The 21,822-nt window shown below is 49.1% G+C and overlaps 10 protein-coding genes across 10 annotated transcripts; 4 read left to right on the top strand and 6 right to left on the bottom strand.

The window, feature by feature from the left end:
• Positions 1-13: 13 nt before the first annotated feature.
• On the bottom strand, positions 14-1,303 carry EI90DRAFT_3070079 (uncharacterized protein). The gene is made up of 4 exons (XM_039061210.1): positions 727-1,303; positions 612-668; positions 420-550; positions 14-349 (listed from the first exon to the last, which is right to left on the bottom strand). Exons 1-4 carry the CDS (start codon positions 1,268-1,270, stop codon positions 101-103), a joined length of 981 nt encoding a protein of 326 aa, XP_038913065.1. The 5' UTR covers positions 1,271-1,303; the 3' UTR covers positions 14-100.
• Positions 1,304-1,598: 295 nt separating this feature from the next.
• On the top strand, positions 1,599-1,772 carry EI90DRAFT_2929926 (uncharacterized protein; the record flags this gene model as incomplete). The annotated part of the gene is made up of 1 exon (XM_039055003.1): positions 1,599-1,772. A coding segment is annotated over one exon (174 nt), but the record flags the coding sequence as incomplete, so codon positions are not given.
• Positions 1,773-1,799: 27 nt separating this feature from the next.
• EI90DRAFT_3070075 (uncharacterized protein) lies at positions 1,800-2,836 on the bottom strand. Its single transcript, XM_039061209.1, has 4 exons — positions 2,764-2,836; positions 2,454-2,691; positions 2,225-2,380; positions 1,800-2,159 (listed from the first exon to the last, which is right to left on the bottom strand). The coding sequence occupies exons 1-4, from the start codon at positions 2,800-2,802 to the stop codon at positions 1,849-1,851; spliced, it is 744 nt and encodes a 247-aa protein (XP_038913063.1). The 5' UTR covers positions 2,803-2,836; the 3' UTR covers positions 1,800-1,848.
• A 198-nt stretch (positions 2,837-3,034) lies between these two features.
• On the top strand, positions 3,035-6,341 carry EI90DRAFT_3146507 (voltage-gated chloride channel; the record flags this gene model as incomplete). The annotated part of the gene is made up of 18 exons (XM_039065422.1): positions 3,035-3,071; positions 3,128-3,295; positions 3,349-3,560; positions 3,611-3,763; positions 3,819-3,933; positions 3,992-4,083; positions 4,135-4,212; positions 4,272-4,379; positions 4,428-4,645; positions 4,695-4,868; positions 4,932-5,030; positions 5,083-5,164; positions 5,216-5,339; positions 5,391-5,456; positions 5,511-5,618; positions 5,670-5,857; positions 5,957-6,021; positions 6,080-6,341. 18 exons carry the CDS (start codon positions 3,035-3,037, stop codon positions 6,339-6,341), a joined length of 2,349 nt encoding a protein of 782 aa, XP_038913062.1.
• On the top strand, positions 6,079-7,657 carry EI90DRAFT_3291344 (uncharacterized protein). The gene is made up of 9 exons (XM_039067270.1): positions 6,079-6,344; positions 6,398-6,587; positions 6,641-6,752; positions 6,808-6,885; positions 6,946-6,982; positions 7,044-7,122; positions 7,183-7,359; positions 7,418-7,431; positions 7,480-7,657. Exons 2-9 carry the CDS (start codon positions 6,515-6,517, stop codon positions 7,537-7,539), a joined length of 630 nt encoding a protein of 209 aa, XP_038913061.1. The 5' UTR covers positions 6,079-6,344; positions 6,398-6,514; the 3' UTR covers positions 7,540-7,657.
• A 126-nt stretch (positions 7,658-7,783) lies between these two features.
• EI90DRAFT_3156560 (uncharacterized protein) lies at positions 7,784-9,293 on the bottom strand. Its single transcript, XM_039066063.1, has 5 exons — positions 9,254-9,293; positions 8,912-9,181; positions 8,572-8,857; positions 8,440-8,521; positions 7,784-8,393 (listed from the first exon to the last, which is right to left on the bottom strand). The coding sequence occupies exons 1-5, from the start codon at positions 9,284-9,286 to the stop codon at positions 7,862-7,864; spliced, it is 1,203 nt and encodes a 400-aa protein (XP_038913060.1). The 5' UTR covers positions 9,287-9,293; the 3' UTR covers positions 7,784-7,861.
• An 85-nt stretch (positions 9,294-9,378) lies between these two features.
• Positions 9,379-12,900, top strand: EI90DRAFT_2999221 (U3 small nucleolar RNA-associated protein). The gene is made up of 7 exons (XM_039056282.1): positions 9,379-9,434; positions 9,489-9,636; positions 9,693-10,597; positions 10,661-11,570; positions 11,623-11,772; positions 11,825-11,961; positions 12,017-12,900. Exons 1-7 carry the CDS (start codon positions 9,418-9,420, stop codon positions 12,576-12,578), a joined length of 2,829 nt encoding a protein of 942 aa, XP_038913059.1. The 5' UTR covers positions 9,379-9,417; the 3' UTR covers positions 12,579-12,900.
• Positions 12,901-13,959: 1,059 nt separating this feature from the next.
• On the bottom strand, positions 13,960-15,001 carry EI90DRAFT_3018584 (uncharacterized protein; the record flags this gene model as incomplete). The annotated part of the gene is made up of 5 exons (XM_039057239.1): positions 13,960-14,056; positions 14,199-14,457; positions 14,527-14,650; positions 14,757-14,838; positions 14,952-15,001. The coding sequence occupies 5 exons, from the start codon at positions 14,999-15,001 to the stop codon at positions 13,960-13,962; spliced, it is 612 nt and encodes a 203-aa protein (XP_038913058.1).
• Positions 15,002-15,469: 468 nt separating this feature from the next.
• On the bottom strand, positions 15,470-18,323 carry EI90DRAFT_1916062 (uncharacterized protein). Its single transcript, XM_039052333.1, has 8 exons — positions 18,177-18,323; positions 17,968-18,077; positions 17,889-17,908; positions 17,617-17,831; positions 17,420-17,474; positions 17,151-17,367; positions 16,160-17,051; positions 15,470-16,100 (listed from the first exon to the last, which is right to left on the bottom strand). Exons 1-8 carry the CDS (start codon positions 18,223-18,225, stop codon positions 15,574-15,576), a joined length of 2,085 nt encoding a protein of 694 aa, XP_038913057.1. The 5' UTR covers positions 18,226-18,323; the 3' UTR covers positions 15,470-15,573.
• Positions 18,324-19,562: 1,239 nt separating this feature from the next.
• EI90DRAFT_2929933 (Atg6/Beclin) lies at positions 19,563-20,886 on the bottom strand (the record flags this gene model as incomplete). Its single annotated transcript, XM_039055005.1, has 6 exons — positions 19,563-19,692; positions 19,764-19,904; positions 19,963-20,034; positions 20,102-20,401; positions 20,468-20,592; positions 20,674-20,886. Coding segments are annotated over 6 exons (981 nt in total), but the record flags the coding sequence as incomplete, so codon positions are not given.
• Positions 20,887-21,822: the final 936 nt, after the last annotated feature.

Here is a 21,822-nt window from a genome sequence, read left to right as displayed (position 1 = left end):
TTGTGGTTTAGAGCTGAGAGTTGCCTTCTGCGAATGTTCATTGATCATACAGGATATGGACACAAGACTCGGGGATGAGTTATAAAAGAAATGCAATCAATTATAAATTGCCAAATTCAACATTCAACCCTGAAGCACTCGCGCTATCACTGCCATCATCATCATCATTTCCCTCTATCCCATCTCGCTTCTTCTTCGCCTTCTCTTTCTCTCGCATCTTCGCGATCACTTTATCTGCACGATTAAATATGCCCCCTGTTGGCGCGCCACACGCTGCGCACTTGGGAGTTTTTGCGAACCGTTTAATGGCACATGCACTGCAGAAATAGTGGGTGCATCGTGTTACGATCTAAAGACGAAGGAGAGATAAATGACTACATTAAAGAAGGGTATAGGCGGCGTGGAATAGTAGTCCTCACTGGATTTGTGTAGGGTTTGCGGCAGATGTAGCAGGCGAAAGGGATATCTTCATCGTCTGAATCGGACTCTTCCTTCTGAGCATTCTTCTTGGGATCTGCAGCGAGCTTGTCAAGCTGCCACCCTTGGAGATCTGGAGCGATGGGCACAGAGAATTAGCCACGACGGACAAGATAAAAGAAAGAAGCACTTGCAATTTCCACGATCATGCAAGAATTTGCATGTATCGCCAAATCCACAATAACCAGTTTCTGGATAAGGGATTATTTCAACAACCGAAAGTGAACGAAAGGCAAAGTGTCAGCTTACCTTTATAGTCTTTACACACATCGGGTTGATAATCAACCACGGTGACGGTTCGAATAGTGCTCGTGGACTTTTGAGGGCCGACACGCATAGCCTTAGGGACGCCACCATCCTCTCGCTTTCGCATATGCGACTTATAAGCTGCCGATCCATGATATAAACCATCATCTTCCCTCTCCTCATTCTCAGCATCCCGCTTATACTTTTTGAGAATTTCTTGTTCCTCTTCCTTTGATATCCTTTCCTTTTCTGCATCCATCAGTTCTTTAATATTACCAGATGCCTTCCACTTGACGTCCGGCCCCCTGTCATCATTGTCGTCATTCTCTCGTTGCGAATACGTTCGCTTTGTGCCTTGAATGAGGGGGTTGGCACTCGTCTTGGAAATTGGACGCACAACTGCAGAGGACGATGAGATGACTGGTAAAGATGGGTCAGATGATAAGGTTGGCGAGGTGTCGCGCTTGCGAACGTTGGCTGGCCTTGTTTTCTTCTTGATGAATGTTGCGGTCGGCTTAGATGATGTAGAGGGAGTTTCAGACGACATGAAGGAGAGCCTGAACTCTGCAGTTGGGAAGAGGGAGAAACGCCTTTATATGTTGGTAGCTGACTCAGCGCTTAAGAGCTTGCTTGAGAGGAATCGAAGGCGAGACAGATAGTTTGGTGGCGGTGCCTTAGTCAGCACATCTTACGGCAAGCGCCTGGCACATTTAATTGCATTGTGTGAGGGCTGAAGCACACCAACGATGCACCCTTCGAGAGTGCTCGCAAAGCCAGTAGATACCAATCCTCTCAAGCGTTTGGCGATTGCCGCAAGTCATTGCGGTCCTCAGGTATGCTTTCGTCAGTGAACATTTAAGATCTTCCATTGACTTGGATGTGTTGGTTGTTCCTGTCAGGCCGAAGCTTACGGCAACTGCATCCACGCGGCTTACCAGGATGCACGACGGGGGATGTGCGCGAAGGAATTTGCAGCGTTCAAGGACTGTGTGCAAGAACATGTTTGTGCCGGGATTTATACATGCTTGACCTCAGATACTTATGGATGATTACAATTACGCTTCTACAAATATTAGATGAAGAGAAAGTGGTGAAGACTACTACAAGATACGACTCATGGACCATTTATCTCTCTGGTGGCATCGCACCAGGCAGTCCATTCCCAGTCCTTGGGCTCGGTGTATCTGCGTTCTCGGCTCCCACATTGTTCCCACTGGCTTGTGCCATCGCTTCCGTCTGTTCCCTTACTCTTCGCTGCATTGTTCTCAGTAACTGCTCCAAACGCGATGCACCCGATAAACGCTGCGTAACTCCAGGCAGAGGAAGACCCGGGGGTCGTGGCGGCGGTGGATGTCTGATACTCTGCCAAGTCGGACGGAGGCGAAGATGAAGTATTGGTTCACGATAATGCTGTTTGTGGAATAGATTTTCATCGCCTGGATTTCGAGGCGGGGTGCTGTTATTCGAAATTACAGTCATAATTTCCATGGAAAGGGCTCACCACCGACATCGACAGATGAAGAATCATATGCGAGGGGATCTGGTACATCGGGGTCGACTTCTGCTCCAGTTTCGTGCGCAATTATTACAGTGATGACTTGAAGAATAAATATGAGAACGTCCGTAGTAATGACGAGAATAAAGGGCGGCGAAAATGCTAAGTGGAGGAGCCCAGGCGTTAGACGCGACTAGCCTTACGTGAGTTCATAATAGTTGTCAAATTGACTCGCCTCGACCAACAAAGTCAAGTAATACGCCACGCGAGTCATATTCAAAAGGGAAGAAGGGGTGCCGAAGGATGACCGGTATATGAAGCACACAGAGACAGACAAAATAGAACCTAACAGACCGCCCCATCTCTCGCGGACGAGTTAATTGGGTTTGTATCGATGACCGGAAAATGAACCGCAAGAGTACAGGATCTATGAGGTACGAGAGGAGGAAGAGTTGGTAAAGGAGGGCGTCGAGCTAGGGCATTGGATCCCATCAAAGTCGCATCAGTCCGCCTTGAACGAGTCAGCTCGATAAGGAGAAACATACCGAGTACACGACATGTTGTCGTTGGGCATGGAAGCGCATATGTCGGTGGCAAGCCGATGGCAGTGCGGAGGTTCCCGCAAATAGTACTGACAAATTAGGTCATTTCCTCCCTTAGAGTTCAGGCTTTTTTCTTCACAAATTTCACTCTTTGGCAATGAATGGCGCACACACGCGAGCAAGCCCACCAATATCCACCGCAAGATAATGATGAATACGAGGCATCTGTGTCGTGAGTTAAATTACACACGTTCCACATCTATCTCATACGTACATGCGGTACAGCCGTTATGAGGACTTCACCACCATAGGTATGTAGTATTCCCGAGTGACACGAATGTCGAGAACAACGTCTCAATTTCGCAAGACTGGATACATGATTCGATGTTGGACAGGAACCGACGACTGAGGCGCCGGATGGAAATTGATGCGACACTCCGGGCTGCAAATGGCCGGGTCACTTGGGGCTGGGTCTGGGCAACTATGTGGAAAATTACTTCATTAGGGCAGAGCTGGTTCATCATAACTCTTGTCGGTTCGTTCATTAAGACCGCCTTGCTCAGGTTCTGCCAAGTGACCTGAATATAGGTGCTATCATTGGAGTTGACAGTGCTGCTATGTCTATTCTCACGGAGTGGCTTTCTGACTTGCGTCGCGGGTACTGCTCCGAAGGGTGGTGGCTCAATCAGGAGTTTTGCTGCTGGGAGATTGACGAAGTCGATGTCCACGGTGCTTGCAAAGCATGGATCCCATGGAGTGAATATACCTTTGGGAATTGGATTGTTTATGTCCTACTGGCTGTAAGCTGACTCTCCATACCACTCAACTGCCAATTGACATTTCCTCCTAGTGCTTGTTCTCTTGGTTATCTGCTCATCTTGTGTATAATTTTGCACGTTACGCAGCGGGCTCAGGCATCTCCGAGATAAAATGCATCATCACTGGATTCATTATGAAGGGATATCTCGGAGGCTGGACACTCGTCATCAAGAGTCTTACACTAGTCCGTTCTTTGAACATTCCGGGTCGTCATTTTTCTGACACTTTATGGCGGGTAGCCTCTAGTTATCGCCTCAGGGTTAAACGTCGGGAAGGAGGGACCGTCAGTTCATGTTGCATGCTGCATCGGTTTTGTTGTAGCCAGCATGTTTCCCCAATTTTCCCTCAGCCAAAGTACGAGTTTGCCTGAGAATTTGAATTGAGGTGGCCTAACGATTAGGCATTTGCGAAGGCAAAATGCGAGAGATTGTCACTGCGTCTAGTGCAGCGGGAGTCGCAGTAGCCTTTGGCTCTCCCATCGGTGGCGTGCTCTTTTCTATCGAGGTATGTGCGAGTGGTCGGAATGGTCCGGTGGGCTAATGGGAGCGAATACAGGAGATGAGCCACACATTCAATATAAAAACAATGTGGCGCAGTTTTCTCTGTGCTCTCGTTGCCACTGCGACTCTCTCGGTACGTTGGAAGTGGACTGTTGGCAGGATCCTTGAGATTAAAATTAATCAGAAAACTAGGCCGTGAATCCTTTCCGAACAGGCAAACTTGTACTTTTCCAGGTCTCGTACGATCGAGACTGGCACTTCTTCGAAATTGTTTTCTTTGTCATAATTGGAATTTTTGGGGTGCGTATCTTTGCTATGCACTTAAGTGGCTGCACTCACATGTAACAGGGTGTGTATGGAGCCATAGTGACTAAATTTAACCTCCAAGTAGCAGCATTCCGCAGGAAACACCTGCCTTCGTATCCCATCACTGAGGCTGTTACACTGGCAACCCTCACGGCGATGTTCAGCTTTTTTAATCGATTCTTACGAATTGACATGACGGAGAGTATGGCTATCCTGTTCCGCGAGTGTGAAGGAGGAGGAGACTACGAAAACCTTTGCCAGTTAGTTGGAACGGCCAATAACCGTCGCTTGGATTAATGCGTTCTACAGGACATGGGCTCAATGGCGTATGGCGAATTCGCTATTCCTGGCAACAGTATTTCGGATAGGTTTTGTCATTATCTCCTACGGTTGCAAAGTCCCTGCTGGAATATTTGTTCCTTCAATGGCTGTTGGCGCTACGTTTGGTCGAATGGTCGGGATTATTGTTAAAGCTATGTACAGGTGTGTTACCGAGAGGGCCCAGATTGAACATTACGAATTCATGTCTCACGTCTCAACACGAAGGGCCTATCCTACCGCGGGGTGGTTTGCCGTCTGTAAGCCCGATGCACCATGTATAACTCCTGGAACATATGCCCTTCTCGGAGCCGCGGCTGCATTAGGGTAAATCCCTAGTCTCGCATAATAGTTTATTTACTAATTTTTCCCCCGTTAGGGGCATCATGCGAATGACTCTGACAGTTGTCGTAATTATGTATGAGCTGACAGGGGCACTGAACTATATCCTCCCCACCATGGTGAGAATGGTGATGGCTCTTGTTAAGACCCTAATTAGCAAAGTTCCATAGATTGTCTTGCTGGCCACGAAATTCGTCGGTGATTACATTGGCATGGAGGGTATTGCGGAAGAGATGATCAAGTTCAATGGATATCCGTTCTTGCATTCCGATGTCCATGGATTAGACGTCCCAGGTACGATCCCATCTCCCTGCCAACTCATGCTGCAACCTAAATTCATTGCAGTCTCCCGAGCTATGCACGAGAATCTTATTACAATCGAAGCAAGAAACGTGAAGCTTGAAGACTTAGGTCCGTTTCTTGATAGATAGACGCACCTTGCGCAGTCTCTCATGGACCACTCAGAGCGCAAGCTTGATTTGGCAAGTGTCCAGGGCTATCCAGTCGTCAGCGTCGACGGTCGCAACACATTGCTCGGATACACCACCCGCTCAGACATCCGGTATCTCTTAGGCACGAATAACGTCCTTGTCTAGTAAAACCCATTCCTAAAGTGACTTACAGAGCGGAAAAGACGACGCGGTTGGCTTGATCCGAACAGCCTCTGCACCTTCTGTAGCGAATCGCAACTATCAATAACTCGAAGCTTCAATGATACTGGTTCACCTTCGCACGATGGGGGTTGGATGGGGCTGCCGAGACCGCTAAGATCGCCATTGACTTCGGCAGCTGATGAGGATGCTATGCAGTTGGTTGAACCTAGCTCATCGAATGATATATCCTTCGAGCCTTTCGTCAACTTGTAAGTCCGGGTATTATATTGAAGCCAACTTAGCAAACTTCTTTGCTAGACTCCCATTACTGTTGCTCCTCGGACCTCACTGGAGACGGTCGTGCAATTATTCAAGAAAATGGGGTAGGAATTTGAAATCTCGCCTGATTGATCAGTTCTAAATCGACCCTTCCCCCGACAGTCCAAGCGTTATATTGGTGGAAGAGTATGGTGTACTAAAGGGTCTGCTGACCGTTAAGGATGTCATGAGATTTACTATCGCCCTCGAGCATGCCCAACGTGGCATGCAAGAAAATGATGCTTTCTCCCTCGGCCTTGACAATCCCGAGGTATGGGACGAGTATCGAGGATCTCTACGGACAGTTTTGGAAGGATCTTGGGTGTGGGCAACCCGGAAAACGGAACGTTTTGTTGCATGGGTCAGGCTCGTACTGGGGAGGTAGAAGGTATAATATTTGTATTGTTTATATTATCTTTTCACATCTAGAATACCGTGTAGATACACTAATTAATATCGGCACTCGTGGTTCTACTTAGGCGCTAGTGACTTGCCTCGTTAGGAAGCGTGACGGGTGACCACCCTCACCTGTCACGCAGCGTCGCAGCACCTTCAGCGATGGGGTACTATCCGAGTCTTTACATTCCCTTGACTCTGTTCACTGTTGTTGGCTTATATCTTCTCCTCACTGGTGGGGTGGGTTCTTTTCGGTGCACATGCTCATTTGCTCATGTGTTCCTGAAGGCTCTGGCGAGGCATTCAATGTCGGACAATTCCTCGAAGAGAGCAGTCCTTACGCATGGGGGCTCGTTGGGATCGGCCTATGTATAGGGCTCAGTGTGATGGGTGCTGGATGGTAAGTTTCTACAGAATGCCATTAGCCTGTGAGGCACTAATGCTCAGGCACTTAGGGGGATTTTCGTCACGGGCTCGTCAATATTAGGTGGTGGCGTTCGTGCACCTAGAATTTCCACGAAAAACCTTATTAGGTGTGATGACTGGCCTGAAAAATTATCTTGTCGGCTGGGTTGATGACAGTTTCCTTCAAGTATTATCTTCTGCGAAGTTGTTGCAATTTATGGCGTCGTAGGTTCTCAATTGTTGTTGCCCACTTCTCTCTCATTCACTCTTTTCTTCCCTCTCGTAGATCATGGCTATAGTGTTTGTTCAAAAAGTGGAACCCGTAGACGGCGACCTTATATACACGAAGGGAAACTACTACACCGGTATCCCATATTCTTCAGCCTGGCCAATGTATTAAGACTGAAATGGTGGCATATCACCAGGGTTTGCATTATTCTGGGGTGGATTAACTGTTGGGATATGCAATCTTCTCTGTGGTATTTCTGTGGGAGTGACAGGGTCAAACGCCGCTGTGGCCGATGCTGCTGACCCCACTCTCTTTGTCCGAATATTGATCGTTGAGGTGTTCGGTTCCATTATGGGACTTTTCGGATTGATAGGTAAGCATGAGCTCTACTACGATGTGGAACTCTTCTTATCCCAATTCATGGGATCTAGTTGGTCTGTTGATGGTGAGCAGCCAACTCTCATCTGGAACGACAATTTATTCTATCTACCAGGTGGGAAAGGCGAACCCTTTCGAGCCAGATGTTTCACCATCAGTCGTTCCCGTACACTAATATCGCTATGCTCTCGTACCGCTGCATCAATTTATTACTGCTATTCTCAAAATACACCCAAATCACTTCCTGCCAGTGACCGTAAGACCAAAATTTACACACTTTTTTGTGAGAATGGACAGAAAGAATTAATCAATTTGGGTCATTCTGGCAGCAGAAAATTGGGGCTACACAGTTCGAAGTAGTGACGAGCTCATAAGTACACGGACATGAGATATCCCGAAAGAGGCGCGATCAGGATTGGCTTTCAGCGTGATCCGGGTTCGGAAGATACACTGTTAGATATACCATGCATTGAGGATTTCTGAGCACCAATTTCTAATTATAACACGAGCTTACGGTCGTCATCGTCATCCTGCGAGGGTGATGAGGTCTTCCCTTCGTGATGCGGGCCTGGTGCAGTGAGATCGTCTACAATTAGGGATCTTGGTCGGCGGGGAAGCAGGCCCAGTTTGCCTCCATAAGCGGCGAATGGTTGGAGGTCAACGGCGGTTGGGGGCTCATGAAGATGCACACTCACTCCGATCCAAACCAGATGAGATGGGCGGAGATGTTGAAGGGGATGAGGATCGGTTTGATGGCGGTTTGGGCTCCTCAGCATGCGCGGAGTCGGGCGGTGCCAACCTTTGGCTGTTGCCCGCAGCTTCTCAAAAAGGTAGGTATTAGCTTCGCTTGGAGGGAGGTGAACCTGCTTACCGGTACGTATCGGGAGAGGAGCCTGAGGAGTCAAGTCATAGCCATCGTCATCGTTAACATTAGGAGGTGATGTCGATAGGGTCACCTGTTTTGGAGGTGCATAGTAAGCTTCTGGCTGCGTCCGGGGAGGAGCAGATGACGTAGATGCCGCACTAGATCTAAAGGTAAAGACAACGTTAATCTGAAGGCTCAGATGTGACGAACTTGTGTTGGCTCGCAGGTGTATCAAACTCTTGTAGCTTCGCCTTGACCTTGGAAAATATATTATTAAAAGTCCTTTTCCCAGCTAAACGACGATTAACAATTGCCACCTCTCGGGTTGAACGGGGGACTCACTGTCCGCAATCCTCGTGAACTGTTCCTGAAAATCCCCTCCAGTTCTGGAAGAGGCACCTTCAGGATCGTTTACACCCCTATGGCGTGTAGAAGAGGGCATGAAATAATCTCTGAATTGGGTTTGTAAAGGCACATCTTCAACTGGCCTAGCATGTTCATTCGACCGACGGGGAGCACGGGGAGTATAGGGATAAGTTGCACTGGGGGGCGGAATATATCTCATGAAGTCTTCACGTTCTTCTGCTGCAAGGCGATGTGCTAGCTGCTCGTCCAGCTCAGACTGGGTCTAAGAACAAGTCAGGAACAGCAGTATTACGATGTTACACGGTGTATGTCCTACAGTGTCAGAGGTTCGCGGGGCGTATGAGGGATCATTCATTCCTAGAAGAATCTCTATGGCGCGATCCTGGCTCCCGTTGCACAGGTCCAAGACATCTGACAGGACAGCGTGATCGAAGTCCGGAAATATTGCTGCCAATGACGCGATCCTGGGCTCTGCTTTTGGAGCGTAGTTGGTGCCCTCATAAGCATCAAGCTGATTATCAGCGGGAGGATTTAGTGCGCGGGTGGTAGGTGTTTCTACGCTCCCGTCCAATGACGGCTGCGGATTCTGAGGGACAGGAGTTGAGGTGCACAAGTATCAAAGGTGGGAAATATTCCACATTAAATATTGCAGGCCCACATTCTCCCCCAGTTCGCGGAGGTCGCTTGGCATGGTGTTGGTTGCTGGTGCAGCGCTAAGGGGTGTTCGATAGAATGAGAGCAGACAATTGGTCCCCACGGTGAGCACGTGATGGGAATTTGTATCGCCACTGCTCAAATCTTCTTCGGTCGGAGCGCAGTGAAATGGTGATTAAAACATCGTATGTTCCACCTAGATGCATGAGGAATTTCACACTCTCAATTGTCCTTCTTAGGTTTAAGAAGACTCGGGTAATTGAGCCTCTTCATACAAGTGGCCCCGTCGCCGTGACTTCAGATGGCACTAGGTTGTTCACATGTATAGACACAGAAGTCCGGATGACGGGTGTAGTGAATGGGCGGGGGATATGCAGATTTGAAGGGGTAAGCTTTTTCGCCATGCTTAGGCAGATGCCTTGTGTTGCTCAGAGTTTTTCAAGGACTCGAGTTCAATAACCTCCATGACACTGGCCCCATCGCTGACACACATTGTGATATTTTACTCATCCCTATTCTTTCGCACATTCGAGATCCCCCAGCTACCAGAAACCCAAATACCTGATGAGCCCGAAATTCAATTAATCGAACCCACCCGTATCGTCCCAAAATGCCACGATGCACCAGTGCATGTCTGTCGCATCGATCCATCATCAACTCTGCTTGCCTCTGGAGCTGCAGACGGAGTAGTTAAAGTATGGGATCTCCAACGCGGATACTTAACACATCTATTTAGAGGACACGGAGGAATTGTTTCTGCGCTAGCATTTAATCATCCTCGGGAGACGAGCAAAAGCCCAGAGGCTCTGAACGATGAGACTTTACAACTGATCACCGGATCCGTTGATAATCGGATACGCTTGTTTGATCTCACAGCCCCAACATCTCAAAAGGCCCACGCCTCCGCCACTGCTGTTCTCGATGGCCACATGTCTGTACCTCGTGGCTTAGACGTGTCTCCTGACGGCCGGTGGCTGGTTAGTGGTGGACGAGACAGTGTTGTTCTCATCTGGGACCTCTACTCGGAGAGCAATGACAAACATGTTTCAGAAACATCCAAAGACAAAGCACTCCGTGGGTCGGCAAACAATGGACAGGCTACTCTTGTTACAACGATACCTGTTTTTGAGAGAATAGAGGCTGTTGGATTTATACTTCCCGAGACTCCAGTTCCCTCATCTCCATTTCATCTCGGAAAGATGAAATTCTTCACTGGTGGTGAGAAAGGTTGCATTAGGGTTTGGAACGCTCGGGAAGGGGGGGTAATAGCCACGTATGGTCAAGAACTATCCGCTGGTTCGAATTCCGAGTCGAAGTCAGACGAGTCGAGAGAAATCGTGGACGTTCTGTAAGTCATCACTTCCACGTCGTTCTTGTACCTAGCCAACATTTCCCTTTGGCTATTATATAGCTACACCCCGCAGACAGCGACACTAACTTCAGTTCATGCCGACCAAAACATCCTTACGTTCTCCATTGAATCCGGTGCCCTCACTCGTCGACACGTTGGTTTTAATGATGAAATAATTGATTGTCGTCTGCTTCGTTTATCCGAGTCGACAAACTCTGAAACGCATGTGGCACTGGCTACCAATTCTTCTCTCATCAAAGTTTACAACCGAGATACTTTAGATGTGCGACTTCTCCCGTCATTAGACTCTACTTCGGCAGGACATTCAGATGTTGTGCTTTGTCTGGATTCGATTCCTTCTGCACCAGTCCTTGTTAGTGGAAGTAAGGACCGAACGGCAAGAGTGTGGACAACGAAGACGTCGGCTTCGTCGGAGGGCGGCTCCAACATGGATGCTGGATGGGTATGTGTTGGACTCGCGGAAGGCCACACGGAGTCTGTTGGGGCAATCGCTTTAGCTCGAAGGCTACATGGGGTCACGACGCTACCGGTCATTAACCGAATACCATTCATGTTCACGGGAAGTCAAGACCGAACCTTGAAAATGTGGGACCTGTCTGTTCTTCCCAAATCTGATTCTGAGAGCGGGCCAGTTCACCTTAAATCGCTTTGGACGAACAAGGCGCATGACAAGGACATCAATGCGTTGGACATTTCTTATAACGATCGGTTCCTGGCTACCGCCTCTCAGGATAAAATTGTGAGTATATACGAGATAACGCATCATCCCGGGTCTTCAGCAAGGAAGGAAGGTGCGAGAGGAAGCGCGCGCGTAGTTGGAGTCTGTAAAGGTCATAAGCGAGGTGTATGGGATGTCAAGTTCCCCAGGACTTCCGATAAGATGTTGGTTACAGCTTCCGGTGACAAAACGATCAAACTGTGGAACTTGGGTGATTTTACGTGTTTAAAGGTGAATAATGTGCCGTACCAATGCATTTAGCGGCATCTCACTATTCTGTTAGACCCTCGAGGGTCATACTAATACCGTACTGCGGGTCAATTTCATCAGCGATAATCTGCAGCTCATCAGCAGCTCATCAGATGGCTTGGTGAAAATATGGAATGTCCGTGATGAAGAATGCGTTACGAGTTTGGACAATCATGAGGGGAAGGTGAGTTTATCCGCTCGGGATCATTGTATCACAAAACGACCGTCATGACTAGGTATGGGCGCTGACAATAAGCCAAGATGAGTCTACAATTGTATCAGGAGCAGCGGATTCGGTAGTCACCTTCTGGGAGGATTGCACCGAGGAAGTTGAACTCCAGAAGGCTGAAGAGAGGGAGCAAGTGGCAATTAAGTACGTTTAGGTATTTTGTGAACGTCTCATAACTCATGCCCCGATGCACGTAAAGGGAACAAGACTACATGAACTTTTTGGCACTCAAAGACTATCGTTCGGCCATCTTATTGGCTCTGTCGATGAACCAGCCGGGTCGTTTATTCAATCTATTCAAAACTCTCAGTGGTCGAACATCCCTTGGCACCGTATCACCAGAAGATGAAAATAGCATTACCGGAAGCGCTGCTGTGGATACCATCATACAAACCCTTCCCCCTATCGAGCTCGCACGCCTCTTGATTCTTGTGCGGGACTGGAACGCCAATGCAAAGTCAAGTGTCGTCGCTCAGACCGTCCTTTATGCGGTCCTCAAACTGAAATCATCAGAAGACATTGCAAAGGCATTCAACGTCTTATCGGAGTCGAGGATAACGGATGTGGATTCACTCGCCACCAAGAACACTCCGAAGGTTACCCTTAAGGGGATAATAGACGGGCTGGTACCTTACACAGAACGGCACTTCGCAAGAACGGACCAACTTGTTCAAGATAGCTACGTGATCGATTTCATATTGGGAGAGATGGATATAGGACTCTTGGTAGATGATACATTACAGTTGGACGTTGCGGCCTGATCCGGGGAAACGTATCCTGCAGTGCGACGCATCACCGAGCCTCCGCATAAGTCACGTCACTAATGTCCTGTTTGGCAGTGTACGGCATTGAGATTATTAAATTTGGTCTTACGTAGCTTGCTGTGACAGCACATCCACTTCTGCGCGGAGTGCATGATGTTCTTAACCACAACACTGCGCCCTTAAGTGTGACTCCCGTGCCCGATAGCCCGACTGGACATAGATCGGATGGACCGCTCAGGGAGGAGCAAGCTGATAATCGGCTTCTTGAACACTTGGATTGATGATACATGGATTAGTCAGCAGTCATCGCCAATCGCCTATAGGGGCCACGGAAACCATAAAGGAGCGTACATATGATGTCAACATGGAACTAAAGAGATATGTGTCTTATGCAATGAGAGGGCCAGTGGCGCTGCAGCTGGAAGGCTCCACACAAGCCGAGTTTTCGGGCCCAATAGTGGTACGCTGAGGAAGACCAAACAAGCAAGGCTTAATGGATTATGTAGAGAAACAAGTCGGAAAATTCGGCCTCTGATATAACTGACCGACAAAATACGAATGCTTTTCGGTCACATCCAGGTTCCAACCCCTTGGAAACTACCCCACAAGCGGTTCGCCATGACAACAATATAGAGGACAGTATCTGAGCTCCCTGGGATTCGGTAAGAAGTGGGTTTGACCGGTTCGCTGACGATTCCGGCTTGGAAGTGAAACACAAAGGGGGTTCCGCTAGACTGATTTAAACTCTTATCTCAAGATGCAGAATGAAAACTGCCCAGAAATTCGATGACGTGGGCTAAGAATCATTCCACAAATGCTAGACCGATAGGCCATGCTGCACACAAGAATAGAAGTGCTCGATAAAGGGCGACGGGACAATTCTACACAAGCTTCCAAACCGTCGATCGAATCAAAACGGCAGCCACGTGCCTCCATGAAACGTCAACGTCAAAAACTTGACAGCCAGAGACCGCTGGAACAGAATGTCTGGTTGATGGGGAGAAACGAAATCGGCCTTCCCAAAATGGGCTGTAGACCAATGAGCACAAATTTACCATGCTTTCGTTGTTCCGTGGTGCCTCTGACTCGCTAGAACCGCACTGTAAAGCTTGCGCCTTTTACTCGGACGGGAGGGGAAGAAGCCCCAAACTAGTCGATCAGAGCATGACTCCTGTTTTGCCTCGAAATAAACGTATTTATTTTTCTTCCATCTATTTCCCTCTGTCGGGCCCTCTCCATCGCGATTCTCATCATCGTCATCGTTCTCCCCACAGCCATCTAGGGCCTCAATCGTCAAGTCCCCCCGTGTCCTCGAGGAAGAGGAGACAATTACTATAGCCTTAAAGAAAGCCGAGCAACAACGAGTGAACAAGAAACATTACTCGTTCACCTCGCCAAGACGAACATCTTCCCTCGAGAAGTCAGGATCGCGCCTCTCGCGATGGATGACCATGACAGCAGTCAAGTCTCGGGCACTGTGCAAGGCTTGCTCAAGAGTCATGGCAGCAAGTTGCACCACGCCGCGCCCAGACAAGAGACAAAGGGGTTCCCAAAGGGAGGCATGCAACATTCACATCACCTCCATTCTTCGTCGCCAATGGCAGTCCAAGCAGCTACCCTGGGTGCCTTCTGTTGGGATGCAAGATCTGTATCTTCTCTTTCAAGCGTGCCACTGCGAAATCGAAATCTTGAACCAAGGGCCACCATCGCCTTAATTGATGAAATGGCTGTAGAGCAAGCATGCCCACCACCCAAAGCACTATCTCAGGAGGGGTGGCGGTGCACGCTCTGCGTCCGAGACCTTGGACGCCCGTGGTATAGCCAATGCAGTTCCTCGGGCCCATGGGATGCATGGCGCCGCTACCAGAATGTCCACCTAACGGACAACATGCTGCGATAGTCGACGAACATGGAAGTCGACGTAGTGTCCCTATTGTATTCTTACTATCTCCGTCTGCGTATGGGAATAGATGACGAATTTCTTCCCCCAACCGGCGACGAGGAGAGAGATCGATCAGTCCACTTTCGGCCATACCGGAAAGGGGGCATTTCCGCACCTCAGCGACAGGCTGGAGAACTTCACTGAGTCATGGGGAGCACATGTCATCAGCACGAAGTGCCAGGTTCCGATTAGCTGCGACAATCGAAACGCCTCAGGAAGCCAATTCCACTCACCAACCTAATGTGACGCCAAACGCTGTCCGTTGCCATTGGACCCGCGCGTGGCCGTACCGCGGCCTTAGACGGCCCCGAGGGTCTGATGGAGGCGATCACCAATATCAGCAAGCTCTCGAAGCTTTCCCCATCCGGACCATCGGATCCATCTAAAGCGCATCGCGATGGGTCGCGCTCGATCGTGGTGGGACATACCCATTTGAAAGCTCACTGGATCCCATGTAGATCCATATCCATCTCGCCATGTTCTGTATCGCCTGTAACGTGTTGGATCAGTTTTCACATCTCTCATACCGTAAACGCTTTGCATCCCAGTGCTGGTATTCCTATCAAATCGCGCACCTTGAAAACAAATACGAATCCTGATCTCGACCCCAGCGACAGCGGCGTTAAGTAACGCTCTGATGAGCTCGTGTATGATGATCGAAGGGAATATTTGGTATTGATCACGGATTGTGACACACTAGTACTTTTGTACGAAGCACGTGTGAACCGGGAAGAAGAGTAAATACAGAGATGAAAGCAAGAGAGGCGATTGCGAGGGAGATGTATTGAAACGAGCACGAGATGATGACAGGTAAAAAAATGCAAGTGTAACAGGAGCCACATTTATGAGAGTCATGACTGACAAGATGTAATTATCTTGAAAACGACTGGAGTTCCTGGGGAGGATGGTAAGAAACAGAGTAGTGAGTAAGTAGATCATAACGGATCATTCAGGTTCTTTGACCTTCCAAAGATAGAGCGTACACAATTTGCCAATGAGTGGTCCAAAGAGAAGAAAAAAAGGTCGTTAGGTGTTGAGATACACGTGCTCCTAAGCGGAAGAAGTGGATGGTTCAGGTTTAACGAGAACAATGCTAGCGTCGACCTCAGGCTCGGAATCAGGTGTCGAAGTGGCAGGAGTTGATGTGCCCGTGGCAGAAGTGGTATCCGTAGATGCCGACGTTGAAGTTTTCTCAGCCGTGGCAGAGGCCGAAGAAGTGCTGTCTTTCTCGGTGGTGGTTTTCTCATCATCTGGCTTCTCTCCTTCCTTCTTTTCCGCCGCCTCCTCTTTTTTTCTCTTTCCCTCTTCCTCGGCAAGACGCTTCTCCTCAGCGGCGAACTCTTCATCCTCCTTGCGAATACGAGCTTCTTCCTCACGGATGCGACGAGCCTCTTCACGTTCTGCTCGCCTCTTGGCATCTTCTCGCTCCTTTCGGCGCTTCTCGCGCTCGACTGCCATCTTCGCCTCACGTTCTTCTTTCTCCCTCTTTAACCGAACCCTGAGTGCACGCTCAGACTGGACCCATGCAGGTGCCTCGGCAACAGCGGCTTCTGGTCGGCTCTTATTACGGAGGAGGTCTGTGAAGATTCAAAAAATAAGCAAGATGACCAGAAAGAGTCAGTGATATAGTGCTCACAGCCTTGGAGAGAGGCGACGGAATGCTCATTATCAGGGATGGCAGCAGCGAACTTGCGAGCAAAGTCGTTCAACTTCTCGGGGTCTAAAGGACCAGTGGGTTGCTCAAGGACAGGGAGTGGCAGAATATCCTCCGCCTCTTTCAGCTTCTCCTTAGCCTCGGTAGCGGCCTCGGTAGCGGCAGCCATGGCCTCAGCGCCAGCAGTTGGGGAAGTCACGCGGTCCTTCGGGACGAAGGAGACTTTACCTGCCTCCTTCTCTTGTGCCTCCAAAAGAGCAAACTCCTTTTGCATTGCAGCGATCTCCTCATCCGTAGGCTGAGGTGCATCGTCCATCTCCGAAAAGAAGTTCTTGAAGAGGAGCTCAGCCTGCCATTTGCTGGCATACTTGAACTCGATCCAGATATCCATTCGCCCTGGACGAGTGAGCGCAGGGTCAAGGCGCTCAAGATGATTCGTCGTGGCGAACAATAATCGGCCTTCCGGCGCAGATACACCATCCAAAGAATTTAACAGACCAGAGAGTGACAATGTGTTGTAGTCTGGGACGAAGTCACGGCGGCGCGAAAAAGCTGACATGTGACGCTCCTCGACGTTCTCGCCGGCATTCTTGCCACCAGGGGCACCAGTTGAGTCATCATCTCGGGTCGCAGAGCGCGTAAACGCTGCGTCTAGATCCTCGAGTAAGACAATGCATCGTGCAGGAACACGGCCCATCAGCTGGGACAGGGTAGCATCGTTGATCCAGGAGGCGGATAATGAGACGACGTAGATGTCGAGACCCAGAGCCCCAGCAAGGGCATGGATTAGTGATGTTTTACCGGAGCCCGGAAGACCATAAAGCAAGTAACCTCGTCGAAATGGAATACCGCGGGTTGCATACCATTTCTCACTCTGCAAATCAAGAAAAAATCAGTGAATCGCCCATTCGACAAATGCAAAAACTATGTTTGGGGAGAAACATGGAATGAGAGACGTCTCACGCTCACTAACCTTGAGGAAATCACGGCAATCTGCCAGCAGCATTTCCTTCACACCCTTCTCCAGAACAATGGAACCCAATGGCCGCTTTCCTCGAGAATCGGTCCACCGCCAAGACCCATGCGAGTCAGCGAAGTAAATATTCACTCGGTGCTCAGCATCCGCCTCGTACATCTTCTTAGCCTCCAGGACCAGCTGCTTCAAAACTGAGTTGTTGCGAGCGATCACACTATTAAACGGTGGTGAGAAACAACGTCTGAGAGTGAAAAAACTGTACTCACGAAATGGATAGATGCTCTGTCCCATTGTTCGCCCATCTCCGCACTCGCAACCAATCTACATAGCCACAAAATGATGGTGAATGAGAGTGATTATGTCATCGGATGAAAGAAGTGGAGGTAGTCGGGCGGGGCGCCGGCGTCAACCTAGAGCGTCCTTGACGCCCGAGCAATGCGAAGAATGCGGGAGAAACACTCACGTTTACGATAGTAAATGCCGATGGTAGAGTCAAACGTTGGCTGAAAGACGACGTGCACCTTTTGCTTGCCTGGTGTCTCTTCTTCCTTGAGATCCCGAGGCTCGTAGTCCTCATATAAGTATTCGTCCTTGCTACCGACTGTTATTGTCCGAGTAGTAGTCTCGAACTCGCGGGAAGAACGCCATTGCGGTTGGCGCTGTAACCAGTACTGTAACCTATGGAGGTGAAGTCCATCGTATGAGACGACTCGTTTCAGGCACCTAACAACTTACCAGTCATACGGGTAGTCATCCTTCAAATTTTCGAGGGGATGAGTGTTGGGAATGTTTAAATGACTTGGTCGAGGCTCACCTCACTGAAATGCGCAGTCAAGTAGAACGATGACAAGAATGACGACCAGGCAGACTGGCCGACTCGGCGAGCAGTCTCAATAGTCCCGCCAATTAGGACAAGTTTTGCACCTAAAGATAAGAAGGGTAGGTATAGTTGAGTATACAAAAGGATGGATGTGTTTCGCCTTGCGTGTGAGGATCACACGAGACGAGGAGTTAGACGCTCACCATCTATAAGAGAAGAGGAAGAGCCGAATACTGAGCCCAATAAGTCCATGTTCTGGCAATGTTATAGAGCTGAGGACGAGCAGTTATCGAAGAATGGAGGCCAAGGCGAGCGTGAGGGTTGAGATCAAAGGGCAAAACGTGTGCGAGAATTTAAATTCCTGTGATTATATTGGGTAAGGCCTCGTGTTTCCCGGTGCAAGGAATTAGTTTCGGTCGCAATTGTCTATGTTGACGTTGGAGACGAACTATTGAAAGACAGGGGGGAAGATGAAGAAAGGGGATGAAGAATGGGCGATGCAACTTATTATACTATCCAATTCGTTCGAGTCACTGCGCAACTGGCTGTGACAGACACGGCTCCGCCCACTTGTCCCAGGCTTTCTTTCAGAACAGTTGCGAGTCAGGCGCCCAAGGAAAAGGGGCCCAAGGCCGTTCCGGAAGATTCTAGTACATCGCATATCGCAAATTCCCTCTCCCAAGGGAGAGGCAGATTGCAACTTGCGAGTCTTCGTGGAACATATCATTCACGAGTAACATCAAGGAGTTGAAACACCAGCCAGAGGCAGACAAGAGGATTAGCTTCTTGTACATTCAGGAAAATAACATCAACATTGGTATTTTAAGCGCTCAACTGCTCGCTGGAACACGTTGTTCAGGGAATTAAGAACAGCAGGGGAATTAAATTAGCTTCGCTTGAATTCATTGGAACTCAACGCCGCGCTAAACTTCCTTTTTTGGGCTTCATCGCCAGCTCACGTTATGGTGAACAGTCACAAAGGCGCGGATGGTCCGCTCATGATGGGAAAACATTGCTTTGAGCAGCGGAGGCTTCTGAACGGTCATGAGCCATTTCTAGGCCAATCGGGTAGTTGCAGCAGCTGATTGAGCTCGTATATTGACCCTTGTTCATGGATCACTTTCAGCTGTTAGGATCGGACGCACATGAGGATATCCACTAGGCAGGTTACCAGCCTCCATCGGAATAGAAATATCCATTCGGTTTTCAGCAGATTGGTTGGGAACGTTCACCCACGTTGGCTGATACAGTGATTATAATTCTTCTACGATGTTCTTTTTCATCACTGTAGAACAATCCCGTTGCTCCCACCTACCAACAGCCCAATCTTGCTTGATTTGGTGCACTGCATGGTATCACTCGATACCAGGAGTGCGGGACCATTATGTAAATTTGTCAGTTTGAGGCCCATAATCCGGTATTTGAAGATACTATACTCGAATGGGTCGTTGTTCCGTAGTCACCAATGTCGCTGAGTCACTGGCTGAAAAGCTGTTCCAATATAACGGTGAAGTCGGAGATCCCCGCAGAAAAACACCAGCTATCGACGTTGCTATCTCTCATCCCAACTTCAATTACAAGCCCCATGCTTACCCGCTCGTAGCCCACTTCAACAGCAATTTCAACGCCAGCAGAACATGGCGCATCGCACGGGTCCAGACCTCTTCCTGATTAAATTGTAGTTTGATCGAGGCCTCTCCAATTTTGTCCTTGACAATTCTAGTCACCGAAATTGTTATATAAAAGCAAATTGAGCTTAATGCATTTCGGGAAGATACCGATTGGCTCACGCATGAGGGAACTCCACACTGGGATCAACGGAGTTAACGTGCTCCATCATCTGGCGAAGGCAGTCCAGGAACGCTACCATCGCGTAGTCAAACCGCCGGTTGTGCAGTAAGCGCGTTAGGTGAACGTCGCCAGAGCCATATCTAACGTTCATCCATAACGCGTCAGGAGTTATTCAGCACAGGATACAAAATCGCGCACAGCTCATACGTCGCCTTATCGCCTGTGATCTTCTCTATTCTTGATGTGGAGCCCATGGGAACAAGCCGATACCTATACACCGGTCAATCGCACGCGCCGGGTTGGTGCAAGCGAAAAGAAAATTTTGATACAGACTCACGTTTCAAATTCAACCCCCACCTTCTTCGCTATCGTATACAACAGAAGTAACGTCCACCCCCAAGCAGCATTGATTTCTGCCCATTCAACATTGACGCCACTGACTCGCCCAAGCCGTAGCCCGTTCACAGTTCCGATGCCATGGCCATCATGACCGATACAAAATGCATCATTGTATACGTTCGTGCGTGCCAGCGAAGCCAAATCGCGCTGTGTCTGAGAAATTGCGGCATTGAGAGATGCGACCGTGTCTGATGCGCGCGCATGAAGAAGAGTCGTTTGCGAATGATTCGCCCAGAACCTGATAAATGAAAGATCAGATAAGATGATTGAGATAGGACATGTTGCATCGGGCATTCTTGCTTACTCCGACTCTTCCTCTTCAAGCGCCTTCTCCTCCTCCTCAAGTGCTGCTAGCTCGGCTTCTAGCTGTCGCTTTTCGTGCTCTGTTGCCCGAAGTTCCGCTACAGCTTTGGAGGCCTCAGCTTCCAGCTTCAGTAAACCGCAATCATCCGTATTAATTTACGGGCCTTGCTCTATCTGATCTCTGAGACATACCTTACTGATTCGTACTTCTAACCGCTTCTCTTCTCCATCCCCATCTTCACCAGCAGCTAAAATTGCATCCCTTTTTCTTCTCACATCCCTTTCAAATGCTAGATAACCATCCCTCTCGCGCCTGGTCTCTTCAAGCTTTTTTTCTAGGTTCTCCAATAATGTAGTTGTGCATTCAGTACAAAGGGGATGTGTGATTGACGAAGTGTGTGAATTGAGAAGGTTGAAAAGGTGTTGAGTAATATGCGCCGGGTGGGGATGCTCCACTTGAGTGGATGGCGATGATAAAGAAGGTTTCTTGCTGCGTGGTGTCTCCTTTCCTTTAGATACCGACGGTGAGGACGAAGAAGCCACGGTCTTAGCAGAAGTGGATGGGGAATTTTTCTGGCCAATAGATCCCCCTTTTGCTGGTGGCAGAGATGAAGTAGATGGAGGTCGCTTCACAGAAGCAGCGCCCTTAGGTGTACCAAGTGCTGGGCTACTTCTACCTTCTGAGGGAGCTTTTGCAGCAGCACGGCTGCTCCCGCTGCCAGTTTTTGGCACTTTGGGGGATAGGGTGGGGCTAGAACCCTTGGGAATCCGCTTCACGACGCTATCCTGTAAAAGGACGAAAGATTCGGCACCATACGGGCTGGCTGCACGAGTACCCTGAGTCTTTTTGGAATTATCATCAGGAGGACCATCAATATTCGCCAGCGCAGGCGCAAGACGAATCTCGTCCCCTTTATTCTTGACTGCATTTAACCAGACCTGTTTGACCAATGGCGAGGCGGGAACCTCAGCCAGACGTTCCGTGGGAGTGGGACGACGCGAAGAGGGAGATACAGGGGGAGCAAGAGAATCTTAACAAGCTCAGTGCTCATTAGACCCCACGAAATGACAGGTACACTTCCGCATGTGGCATACCTTGGACCGATTCGGGTGCAGCACCTGTTACTGAAGGATCAAGGAGTATAGGCTGGCTCAACAACGAATTAGTCTTCTCTCTCGCGAGAGCTGAGTTGTCTGGAGCACACCTGCTTGCATTGCTGGCATACAAAGCTGGGCACAACGCTCCCTGTCGACATTCCCAAGAGTAGGCCCTTAGGCGCACGACTCAATCTAAGGGTGAGAAATCACATGCTTCAACTGGGCGCTTAAATCTTCATCTCCCAAATCGGGATAACC

Source organism: Cantharellus anzutake, assembly GCF_015039405.1.
Source record: "Cantharellus anzutake strain C23 chromosome Unknown EI90scaffold_45, whole genome shotgun sequence".
Classification (NCBI taxonomy): domain Eukaryota; kingdom Fungi; phylum Basidiomycota; class Agaricomycetes; order Cantharellales; family Hydnaceae; genus Cantharellus; species Cantharellus anzutake.
The sequence above is the reverse complement of the archived record's forward strand: the minus strand, read 5'-3'. Positions and strand labels throughout refer to the sequence as shown.